We start from the raw sequence: 13,353 nt of genomic DNA on the forward strand, positions 1-13,353 counted from the left end.
GGTTAACAACGTAATTAACGTAAATTCATATTTGGTCATAGCTGTGGTATACCATGGCTTTCAGCAAATCAGCATTCAGGGCTCAAACCACTCAGTTTATAATATAGCATCTAGCATGTACTGTATGTGATACTTAATTGTCCACCAGTAATGATTTAGGGGACTACGGCCATTATTTCTGGCATAGGCCCTCAGATCCTCAAAAAGTTCTATAGCTGCACCATCAAGAGCATCTTGACTGGTTGCATCACCGTTTGGTATGGCAAATGCATCGCCCTTGACCGCAAAGCGCTACAGAGGCTGGTGCGGACAGCCCAATACATTACTGAGCTCCCTGCCATCCAGGACCTTTATGTCAGGTGGTGTCAGAAGAAGGCTCGAAACATTTCCTAAAACTACAGCCACCAAAGCCATAGACTGTTCACTCTGCTACCGTCCGGCAAATGGTACCTGAGCATTGCCTCTCAGACCAACAGGCTTTGAGACATCTTCTACCCCCAAGCCATAAAACTGTTAAATAGCCAGTGCTAAATAGTAAATTAATGGTTCCCGAACTATCTGCAATGATTCTATCTTGCACTGACCCTACGTAAACCATATACACAGTCACTCACACACACTACATTGATACTCCAACACAAACACACATACATACACATTACACACACACACACACACACACACACACACACTCACACACACACACTTTTACACTCATCATTTGCTGCTGCTACTCTGTTGTCACGAACGTCGTCAGGGAAATGACCGGACCAAGGTGCAGTGGTAAGCGTACATTTTCCTTTATTATAAATGTCACCAACAAAACAAGAAACAACAAAAACGAACGTGAAGCTGACTAGGGCTACACAGGCCACTAACAAAGACAACTACCCACAACTAAGGTAGCAAAACAGGCTGCCTAAGTATGATTCCCAATCAGAGACAACGATAGACAACTGCCTATGATTGGGAACCACACTCGGCCAAACACACAGAAACACAAAACATAGAATGCCCACCCCACATCACACCCTGACCTAACCAAATAGAGAAATAAAACGTCTCTCTAAGGTCAGGGCGTGACATCTGTTCTTTATTTTAATGTTATTATTATCTATCCTGATGCCTAGTCACTTTACCCTGCCTTCTTGTACATATCTTCCTCAAATACCTCATACCCAAGCACATTGATCTGGTACTGGTACTCCCTGTATATAGCTTCATTCTTGTGTATTTTATTCCTCGTGTTAGTATTTTATTTCTGTGCATTGTTTGGAAGAGCTCGTAAGCAAGCATTTCAAGGTGAAGTCTACACCAGTTGTATTCAGCGCATGTGACAAATACCATTTTTATTGGATTTGAGCAGCATGAACTGCTGTTGAAATTAGTAGTACCTCCATTTAGCTTTTAACTCCAGAAATCATGGATGACTGAGGACTTTAATTACTCAATGTGGCAACTACAACATCCTTTCCCCATTTKTATTATGTTCCAAGAGCTAAATAACAAAATAGGAAAGACCTGTAGTTTTCATAGTAGATCATCAAGCACCATATAATTTTTCAGTGCAACTAACTTAGCTTTTTAATGATCTGTTAATAACATCCACATTATGTTTTCTCCTAGACATTGGCCCTGTGTCCATCACCACTGACCCAAAGAAGTTCCAGCAGGATCTGCAGGAGCTGTTTGTCCAAGTGTGTACCAGAACCAAAGCCTGATACAACGTTATAGCTATACCATCTCTGCCAGAACATCCGCCAGACTCCATATGATAGGCTTAACATACATTATATCAATCTGTAGACCAGGAAGGTTATAGGATATACAGGATATGTAGATATGCCGACTGCTTAGAATATGACGCCAATTGTCTCTACAGTCAATACAGTATACGTTTCTAAACTAAATAGGATTATGGTTAGGCTACACAGCACAGGTCTTTAGACTATGCATAGTGATGCATTTCCTGTTCCTATTGAGGCCCTCAGTGATGGCGTTGGATCAATGGTCTGTGTCTTGTCTTCTCTCAGGGAGGTGGAGACTGTCCAGAGATGAGTATAGGAGCCATAAAGAAGGCTCTGGAGGTGTCCCTTCCAGGCTCCTTTATCTACGTGTTCACTGACGCCAGAGCCAAAGACTACCGCCTCAAACGGGACGTACTGCAGCTGGTGCAGCTCCGACAGTCACAGGTAATGATTGCACTCTAGAAAATGCTGGGTTGTTTGGTTGACCCAACTGCTAGGTTGCAGGCGTTGGGTCACTTAGTTGGGTTGTTTTCTTTAACCTTTAAAAGTCTAGCCCCATAGAAATGCATTAAATAACACATTAATAAATGGCTGAAAAGACTGTAGAAAAAAATAATTTTAGAAATAAGGTTTTGAAGTGTCTGTCCTATATCTAGGAGATAGAATTATTTTTGTTTTTTTGACACATATTTAACCCCTTATTTTTGTTGGCACAAAACTACCTCCGTACTTCCAGGAATTTGGATGAGTTACCTTCAAACGAGTCCCGTAACTCTCGTGGGGGTTGTAGAGCAAAACAGAGAACACCTGAGAGTCTCATCTTTCCATAGAGTTTTTGTGAGAAGACCGATTTTTGGTATGTCTCATGGTCTGACGAACACCGCTGTAGCTCGGCCACCTTCCCCCGCAGATGCTACCTTAAACTGACAGATTTTGATGGGGATTTTTTTATTATGTTACTTAGATTGATGCACGGGTGCGTCAATAGACTCTTAAGGATTAAAAAGAGCAAGGTTAGGTTGTTGAGTTATTGGTGCTGGGATATTGAGATATGACCCAGCAGGTCAGATTAGAACACTGGAGGTGTAGTTTAGTAGGAGCGGGGCTTTCATATAGTTCTTTTTAGTCACCCATGAGAGTAAATGTAATTCCTGTTCATTGTAATTCCTGTTCATTGTTGTATAATTATCATGTGCTAAGGTTGAACATTGGCATTTTTTTTGCTTCAGTGAGACTTATGGAGCAGTTTAAATGTACACAATTGTTACCCGAATGAAAATGGGGGAGGGTCAAGCTTTTTACATTTCAGTCAGGGGGAGAATTTAGTATTTTTTTTATTTAGTCCAGGAGAGGGTCATGTAATTTGCAATTAATGAAATGTCGTATTGGTCACGGTGTGAAAATGTGTTGCTTATTATAGTATCTAATGTGTGCCCGATGATGCCCCTCATCCCTGATTTTCTGCTCATCGCGCAATAGTGTTTGTCTAGTGTGGTCACAATAATATGATCCATAGGTAAACTATAAGAAGAGCATGCACGGAGAAGCGCAGGGCAAAGTTATTTTCTAAAAGAATGTACTTCCTTCCCGAGTTTTTACGCTGCTGGGATGATGTATATAAAAATAGGCTACACTGCATTACACACTGCTAGACGTTACAAATCAACTTGCTGATGTAAACCCTTTTGTGTTGCCTAACCAATGACTGTGCTATGTACGGTGGCACTTCAGGAGGTGAGTCAAAGGTTACTTCAGAAAATAATGTTTTATTTGTCCCAATAATGCTAAATATATGCTTTACGTGTGGAATAGGCCTTCTACTTTCCTGTTCAGTTTAAGAGGGAGAGCACGAATATGAAAAGGAGGACCGGAAGTAAGCTTGCTACTGCTATAATTGATTTTATTGATGTTTCATTGTCCGTAATGAAATTATTTATAAGAGTTATTGACCTCCCAATTAGCCATATTCAAGTAATTTACATAATTTACATTACTATGAAGCGGCAGCCGTGGAGATGGACAGCGAATGGGTGCTGAAAGTAGGCTAATTTGAGAAGGTCTAATTCATTTAAACAATCTTAATTTTAATTAGACTTTAGGCTACTAACAACAAGAGGGCTGTACCCTATTTGGTCCTATTCAAGAAATAAGAGGTAGGCCTACCTGTTTGACAGACAAAATTATAGTCTACTATCCATAGATTTTGTCAACCAATTCCTTCAGTCTCCATGCACTCCATAAATATCTCAGTGTCAGTAAAGAGCTTGGTGTGTTAAGTTAAAACCAGGGCTCAAATTGAGGGGTAATGTGAGGGTATTGTGGTCTTTGTTAAAGAAAATGTATAAAAGCATAGGCCTACCCCTTGTTAGTTTAAGATTTWAAAAAATAGCAACATTTTAGTCCGCAATGCTTTAAGCTAGAAACAAGCTGTAAAAATGCCAGGTAAACACGTGATTCCGATGCATATGATATATCTTTGGTTTGCCTCTATGACATTCAGAGGCTGCGCTACAGCCTTTTGTAGCCAAGAAGACAAAAAATGTACTTTACTTTGGAAGTAATGTGTGATTTTGTCACTACACAATTGACGTTCGACATTTCAACAGGCTATTTAACAACATACTAACTCTAAATGAGTCAGGAGCAAGCCAGGTAGCCTAAGAAGGAACGGAACTGAATTATTTAGGCTATATTATTATTATTATTTCAAGGCTATAGATTGCCATTTAAGAAATCAATTGTGAAGCATTTATGACACGCTACAGGCTGGCAGGAACACTCAGCATGTCAGCAACATATCAACAACAGCACTTCAAAAACATGCCTATAAATGTTGCATTAAGGCTGTATAAAATTWAATTAATTACTTAGAATTAAATAATAATGAATCAGAAAATGCCTTATTAGACTATACAGTCATTCTACAGTGCCTTTGAATTAACTTTCAGATACACGAGTTTGGCCAGTCTTTGGTTTGAGGATCATGCAGTGAGCTATGCATGCCTAGTTTGTTAATTTAGCCTAGCAGATGCTCTTATATTCCCATGCCCTAATCAATGTCAACACAAATCTATTTTATAACAGCAATATCATGGAATAAAAAATAATACATTACAAAAAAGTTACAATGGCATATAGGCCTACAGTACCTGATGATACACGGCTGCTGTGTTAAACAACAAATTGCTTTTTCTTGAATTAATTGATGATCAGTTACTTCAGTTGTAACTGGTTCTGTTGCTCTCAATTTTTAGAGTTGATAGACAACTTTAGCACTGTTTCAAAGTTAGACTATCCTCTTTTTTAACAATAGCCTGTATAGAAGTCAAAATGTCTGTGGTGCTGCAGCATGCGCTCATTCATTGTCATGTTCTGTTTTGGTATTAAAAAATATTCTACTTGTCTCCGGTCATGTAAAATGACAGAATTGCATGAAATGCGTTTATAAAATATTTTTTTCCCTTGGATCGCTAATAACATGATAGATTCATGCAGTGTTTTTATTGTAATGATATCTTTTCACCCATACCCTTGTCCCCTAAGATCTCCGTATCCACAACCTTCTGGCTACTCTGCCATGTAATGCTTACAAAACGAAGAACAGTTTCTAAAAGTGGATATCTAACGCTCTGGGCTAGGTTTCCCAAAAAACATTGTAGCACTAAGATAGTCTTCCGTCCATTTAGTGTCAATGGAATTAAGATGATCTTAGTGCTACGATGCTTTTGGGAAACCCTTGTCTGTCCTAGGAGTGAGGGTAAACGATTGGCATACTCTATGCTATTTTTGTAAGTGTTCAAGGAGGGTCGGGTTAAAATATATTTTACTGAATGTAGGGCCATCCATTTATATTTCAGAGAGGTCCAATTTTCTCCAGGCACCCCTCATTATAAATAACGTACAGTCTCTTACAGAAGTGTACGAGTTCAATAAAATCCTATAAAAATCCCATTGCTGGGGTACAACAAGGTGGCAGATCCTTATTATAATATTCTAGAAGAATGTGGAAAATACCCAAATGATGGTTAAATTAACCCATGTTTGGGTAATCACACAGCCCAACTAGCTCAGTCAAAATAACCCAGGATGTGTTCCGTCCAATATTTACTCAGCAGTGGGTTACCAAAAAACCCAAATTAAGTTGTTTTTAACCCAGCATTTTTTAGAGTGTGATGGCAATGTATGATAACAATATTCTCATGRAAGTTCAGTAGTAATAACCATCCACCGCTGTCTTCTGTGTGCACCCAGGTTGTGTTTGTGCTGACTGGGGACTGTGGAGACCGCTCTCAGCCTGGGTATAGAGCCTATGAGGAGATCGCTGCCACAAGTTCTGGACAGATCTTCCACCTGGACAAGCAGCAGGTCAATGAGGTGAGAATCAGAAGAGGAGAGTTCAAACCTCTTTATACTACAGTACCAGTCAAAAGTTTGGACACACCTACACATTCAACATTCTACATTCTACATTGTAGAATAATAGTGAAGACATCAAGACTATAAAACATATGAAACATATGTAGTAACCAAAAAAAGTGTTAAACAAATCAAAATATATTTTAGATTTTAGATTCTTCAAAGTAGCAACCCTTTGCCTTGATTACAGCTTTGCACTCTCAACCAGCTTCCCTGGAATGCTTTTCCCACTTATGCTGAGCACTTGTTGGCTGCTTTTCCTTCACTTGCGGTCCAACTCATCCCAAACATCTCAATTGAGGTCAGGTGATTGTGGAGGCCAGGTCATCTGATTCAGCACTCCATCGCTTTCCTTCTTTGTCAAATAGCCCTTACACAGCCTGGAGGTGTGTTGTGTCATTGTCCTGTTGAAAAACAAATGAAAGTTCCACGAAGCGCAACCCAGATGGGATGGCGTATCGCTGCAGCATGCTGTGGTAGCCATGCTGGTTAAGTGGGCCTTGAATTCTAAATAAATCACAGACAGTGTCACCAGCAAAGCACCCCACACCATCACACCTCCTCCTCCATGCTTCACGGTGGGAACTCACACATGCAGAGATAATCCGTTCACCTATTCTGCATCTCACAAAGACAATGCGGTTGAACCAAAAATCTCAGATTTGGACTCATCAAACCAAAGGACATATTTCCCCGGTCTAATGTCCATTGCTCATGTTTCTTGGCCCAATCTCTTTTCTTATTGATGTCCTTTAGTAGTGGTTTCTTGTAGCAATTCGACCATGAAGGCCAGATTCATGCAGTCTCCTCTGAACAGTTGATGTTAAGATGTGTTACGTGAACTCTGTAAAGCATTTATTTGGGCAGCAATTTCTGAGGCTGGTAACTCTAATGAACTTATCCCTGCAGCGGAGGTAACTCTGATTCTTCCTTTCCTGTGGCAGTCCCCATGAGAGCCAGTTTCATCATAGCACTTGATGGTTTTTGCGACTGCACTTGAAGAATCTTTCAGTTCTTGACATTCAGTTCTTGACAAGTTCTTGACATTTTCAAATTGACTGACCTCATGTCTTATAGTAATGATGGACTGTCATTTCTCTTTGCTTATTTGAGCTGCTCTTGCCATAATATGGACTTGGTCTTTTACCAAATAGGGCAATCTTCTGGATACCACCCCACCTTGTCACAACACAACTGATTGGCTCAAACACATTAAGAAGGAAAGAATTCCACAAATTAACTTTTATTGAAATGCATTCCAGGTGACTACTCATGAAGCTGGTTGTTGAGAGAATGCCAAGAGTGTGCAAAGCTGTCATCAAGGCAATGGGTGGCTACTTTGAAGAATCTCAAATATAAAATATATTTTTGATTTGTTTAACACTTTTTTGGTTACTACATGATTCCATATGTGTTATTTCATAATTTTGATGTCTTCACTATTATTCTACAATGTAGAAAATAGTAAAAATTCAAAAAAATCTTGAATGAGTAGGTGTGTCSAAACTTTTGACTGGTACTGTATATTTTTTCAATCACACTCATGAGGGTGTGCTGAGTCAATGGTCAACCATAAGTGAGATTTTTCTGTAAGAATTATAGGTTTTTAGTCTCTTCAGGACATCTGTTTAAAAAATGCAGGCGGGTTCAAATGAACACATGGTGTATGGAGAATATTTTATATGTAAAAGCAGTCGAAAGAATAGCGAAATGAACCCAATATCACTCATACATGTAATCATAGTGTATTTTATTGACACACATAAAATATTTTTGTAGTGCATATTAATCGTACCAGGAACTATATAAGAGTGGTGAGTGATTACTTTATCTCAGCATGTAACTGAACCACAAATCTTGGAAACCTAAGTCAACGGAGCTCAATAACTCGCAGTCAAACTTAAAACAAGACAGAGTTTCCTTTGGGAGAGACACTGGTATCCTGCATGTCATCAGAGGAGATGGCTGGGCTGAGGAGATGGCAGCTCTACACTTGAGCCAAGTATTACTGTTCACTGGAAGGTGGCCCACTGAACCCCTGAACCCAGCTCTCTATGTGTGTTTTTATGTGTTTCTGTCTTTCTTTCAAATCATGTCGGTCTTTATGTATTMATGTGTATGTATGTATGGTGCGTGTATGTATGTGTGTGGGATCTGGTTCTATTAACACTTCATAACCTCCACAGTTCATTGAGGAGTGTTTGAATGTCAGATCCACATTGCAGGGCATAGCTGTGTAACAGTATAATGGTTAATAATGAAGAGCTGAGGGACCACATTCACACCACCAACAGAAACCAGTCCTCTCATCGTGGGCCAGAGTGTGGATTGCCTTTACATGTTTTAAAGTGACCACTCTCACCTTTCAAATGTTATGCTAATTGACAAGCTCTCCACTCATTTAGCATGGATCAACAGAACTACAATCCTATTTCAGATGTACAGTACTCCTGGGTGGCATGGTATTACTGAATTAATTTAAATCCTTTAATCCTTGGAAACTGCATACCTCAAATCTAACTAAAATCTCCCCTCTTAATATTAGTTTAATAAAGTGTGGCCAAATCAAATATACACAATCTTTTGTGGTCTCGGCAGAGATGTGGAAAGAAAACAGACTGCTTATTTTACTCTCTAATACCAGGATATGATCTGTCATGGCTTCCCTCTTTCTTTCCAACACAGCTGCCCTCTTGAGCTGGCTCCAAATCCACACACAACAGCTCATTGTGAAACCTTGTGTGTGACACTCCTTAAACTCTTAATACTTAACTTGTTGTAATCACTGGAGCAATCTGTCAGCAAGCCCTCGGGCAGAAAAATAACACTAATGCGCTGTTTAAAACCTCTTAAGGATATGCCTCTTTTTTCCCATTTTTGCCTACAATTACATACCCAAATCTAACTGCCTGTAGCTCAGGCCCTGAAGCAAGGATATGCATATTCTTGGTACCATTTGAAAGGAAACACATTGAAGTTTGTGGAAATGTGGAAGGAATGTAGGAGAATAACACACAATAGATCTGGTTTAAAAAATAAAAACGATTATTTCACCTTTATTTAACCAGGTTGGCTAGTTGAGAACAAGTTCTCATTTGCAACTGCGACCTGGCCAAGATAAAGCAAAGCAGTTCGACACATACAACAACACAGAGATACACATGGAATAAACAAACATACAATCAATAATACAGTAGAAAAATCTATATACAGCATGTTCAAATGAGGTAGGATAAGAGAGGCAAGGCTATAAATAGACCATGGTGGCGAAGTAATTACAATATAGCAATTAAACACTAGAATGGTAGGATGTGCAGAAGATGAATGTGCAAGTTGAGATACTGGGGTGCAAAGGAGCAAAATAAATACATAAATACAGTATGGGGATGAGGTAGATTGGATGTGTTATTTACAGATGAGCTATGTACAGTTGCAGTAATCTGTGAGCTGCTCTGACAGCTGGTGCTTAAAGCTAGTGAGGGAGGTAAGAGTCTCCAGCTTCAGAGATTTTTTGCAGTTCGTTCTAGTCATTGGCACTAGAAGGAGAGGCGGCCAAAGGAAGAATTGGCTTTCGGGGTGACCGGTGAGATATACCTGCTGGAGCGCGTGCTACGGGTGGGTGCTGCTATGGTGACCAGTGAGCTGAGATAAGGCGGGGCTTTACCTAGCAAAGACTTATAGATGACCTGGAGCCAGTGGGTTTGGCGACGAATATGAAGCGAGGGCCAGCCAACGAGAGCATACAGGTAGCAGTGGTGGGTAATATATGGGGCTTTGGTGACAAAACGGCATCCAATTTGTTGAGTAGAGTGTTGGAGGCTATTTTGTAAATTACATCGCCGAAGTCGAGGATCGGTAGGATGGTCAGTTTTACGAGGGTATGTTTGGCAGCATGAGAGAAGGATGCTTTGTTACGAAATAGAAAGCCGATTCTAGATTAGATTTTGGATTGGAGATGTTTAATGTGAGTCTGGAAGGAGAGTATACAGTCTAACCAGACACCTAGGTATTTGTAGTTGTCCACATATTCTAAGTCAGAACCGTCCAGAGTAGTGATGCTGGACGGGCGGGCAGGTGCGGGCAGTTATCGGTTGAATAGCATGCATTTAGTTTTACTAAATGAGCAGTTGGAGGCCACGGAAGGAGAGTTGTATGGCATTGAAGCTCATCTGGAGGTTAGTTAACACAGTGTCCAACGAAGGGCCAGAGGTATACAGAATGGTGTCGTCTGCGTAGAGGTGGATCAAAGAATCACCAGCAGCGAGAGCGACATCATTGATGTATACAGAGAAGAGAGTCGGCCAGAGAATTGAACCCTGTGGCACCCCCATAGAGACTGCCAGAGGTCCGGACAACAGGCCCCCCAATTTGACATACTGAACTCTATCGGAGAAGTAGTTGGTGAACCAAGCGAGGCAATCATTTGAGAAACCAAGGCTGTTGAGTCTGCCAATAAGAATGTTGTGATTGACAGAGTCGAAAGCCTTAGCCAGGTCAATGAATACGGCTGCACAGTAATGTCTCTTATCGATGGCGGTTATGATATCGTTTAGGACCTTGAGCGTGGCTGAGGTGCACCCATGACCAGCTCTGAAACCAGATTGCATAGCGGAGAAGGTACGGTGAGATTCAAAATGATCGGAATCTGTTTGTCAACTTGGCTTTCAAAGACCTTAGATAGGCAGGGTAGAATAGATATAGGTCTGTAGCAGTTTGGGTCTAGAGTGTCTCCCCCTTTGAAGAGGGGGATGACCGCGGCAGCATTCCAATCTATGGGAATCTCAGACGATACGAAAGAGAGGTTGAACAGGCTAGTAATAGGGGTTGCAATAATTTTGGCAGATCATTTTAGAAAGAGAGGGTCCAGATTGTCTGTTGACCGGGGTAGGGGTAGCCAGGTGGAAAGCATGGCCAGCCATAGAAAAATGCTTATTGAAATTCTCAATTATTGTGGATTTATCAATAGTGACAGTGTTTCCTAGCCTCATTGCAGTGGGCAGYTGGGAGGAGGTGCTCTTATTCTCCATGGACTTTACAGTGTCCCAGAACTTTTTTGAGTTTGTACTACAGGATGCAAATTTCTGTTTGAAAAAGCTAGCCTTAGCTTTCCTAACTGCCTGTGTATATTGGTTCTTAACTTCCCTAAAAAGTTGCATATCACGGGGGCTATTCGATGCTAATGCACTAATGGTAAAAGATAATACAAAACCAACCGTTCTTTTGTATTTTTTTGTACCATCGTCTTTGAAATGCAAGAGAAAGGCCATATTGTATTATTCCAGACCAGGTGCAATGTACATTTTGGCCACTAGATGGCAGCAGTGTATGTGCAAAGTTTTAGACTCATCCAATGAAGCATTGCATTTCTGTTCAAAATGTTGTATCAAGACTGCCCAAATATACCTAATTTGTTCATTAATAACTTTTTATGTTCAAAATTGTGCAATCTCCTCAAACAATAGCATGGTATTCTTTCACAGTAATAGCTACTGTAAATTGAACAGKGCCGTTCGATGAACAATAATTTAACCTTTCTGTCAATATCAGATATGTCTATGTCCTGGGAAATGTTCTTGTTACTTACAACCTCATGCTAATCACATTAGCCTACGTTAGCTCAACCGTCCCGTGGAAGGGATACATATMCCGAAGAATTAAACTTGAATTCTGGTCGTAATGGTCATGGAGGCCATCCTCAATTTTCAGTGTGTGAGGGATGTGAGAGGGCTGAGAACCTGGCCAAGAGAAATCTTTCTGGGCTCTGGGAGGTTTCATCTATGCTCTAATCCGTGCGCATGGATGATGTCTGTTCTGTTGCGTGAGCCGACCATGAGCTCATGGGTTATTGCTGTCCATCTATAAACTACTCTAGGCTGTTTATGATCACCTTGTCAGCAGCCTGGCTAATGCATGTTCGTGTCTCTGTGTTTCAACTCCACACGCACTCCTCACTGAAGTGGCTGGACTTCTTTCCATAGAAGAACACTAGTAACATTGGCCCAATGGTTTCCTCATCAGGTGGGCCCAGTAGTGAGTTAAAGGGACAGGGGTTTTTGTTAAAAGATCAATTAAATCCACTTAATCCGTATCCTCTGTCGTGTTCCTGATGTTAGTGAATAAAGCCAGTCTCTGTAGTCTAGACCTGCTCTCAGAAACAGGAAGACAGATGTGGTAGACTCTTGCTTGTTGTCTGGGGGAAAGGCAAGGCAGGTGTTTTGAGGTCCCCATCCAATAGGAGAACGGGGGTCCATCTGGGACTGATTTGGCCTAATAGCCTAGTTTCTGGCACCCTGTCTCCTCTCTCACAGTGATGGTGGTAGCGGCTTAACCCCAGAGCCGGAGTTGGGAGACCCCTGTGTGCAAGGAGGGCTGTGGTCTATAGGTTCCCCAACCACTATGGGAGAAACATTCAAGCGGTCTGCTGGGGGGGTTTCAAAGGGGCATGAGGAGGAGGAGGAATCCCTGTAGAAAACAACCTAGCTGGAAGATGAAAAGAACAGTGTATCTCCTCAGCCTTAGCTGACCTTCCTCTGGCCACCCTCCTTGCTCTAGTCCTAAAATAGCAGAGGTGCTTCTTCCTGACACAACACCACGTGCCTGTTCAGCCGAGACACGGCAGATGAGGTTTCAAAGACCCGTAGATCCTCTGTATTCCCCATGGCTCAGGCAGGGAGCGGCTGTTGCAGCAGCAGAACGCAGCATGTTCCTCGAGGCACACCTTGGCCAGACCAAACAGCATCAGCTCTATCTCTCTGTCTCCCCTGTCCCCCATGTCCCACACTAACAAATAATGGTTCTAAATTGTACCAGATAGGGGTTCTTTGGCTTGTAACCACAGCAAAACCCTTTTTAGTGCTATATAGAATGCTTTTTTGAAGGTTCAATTAAAACCATGCTCATAAGGTTCTAAACGGAACCTGTATGGTGCTACAAAGAACCCTTTCCTAAGGTTCTATAAACAACCATTAAAAAAGGTTCTATGTAACACCAAAAAAAAACAGATCCGCTATGGTTACAACTCTTTTTTTATGGTTCTTTATAGAACCTTTTCTCAATCTGAAAGGTTCTGTGTAGATCCTTTTTTTATTCGGGTCAGACAAATTATATTGATAAACTTTCATAGGTGTTATTATTGCGTTAATTGACAAGTTGAAACAAGTGCTCTACATCTGGAACAGCTGGGGGTCCC

General features: G+C 41.0%; 1 protein-coding gene across 1 annotated transcript in view; it reads left to right on the plus strand.

Moving 5' to 3' along the window:
- Positions 1-13,353, plus strand: part of LOC111958140 (hemicentin-1-like) — a 76,307-nt gene that overhangs the window by 2,429 nt on the left and 60,525 nt on the right. The window contains exons 2-4 of the mRNA XM_023979324.2: positions 1,627-1,697; positions 2,034-2,192; positions 6,000-6,122. Coding sequence (XP_023835092.1) covers positions 1,627-1,697; positions 2,034-2,192; positions 6,000-6,122 — 353 coding nt within the window. The remainder of the gene's footprint in view (positions 1-1,626; positions 1,698-2,033; positions 2,193-5,999; positions 6,123-13,353) is intronic.

This window comes from Salvelinus sp. IW2-2015, linkage group LG33 (genome assembly GCF_002910315.2).
Source record: "Salvelinus sp. IW2-2015 linkage group LG33, ASM291031v2, whole genome shotgun sequence".
Classification (NCBI taxonomy): Eukaryota; Metazoa; Chordata; class Actinopteri; order Salmoniformes; family Salmonidae; genus Salvelinus; species Salvelinus sp. IW2-2015.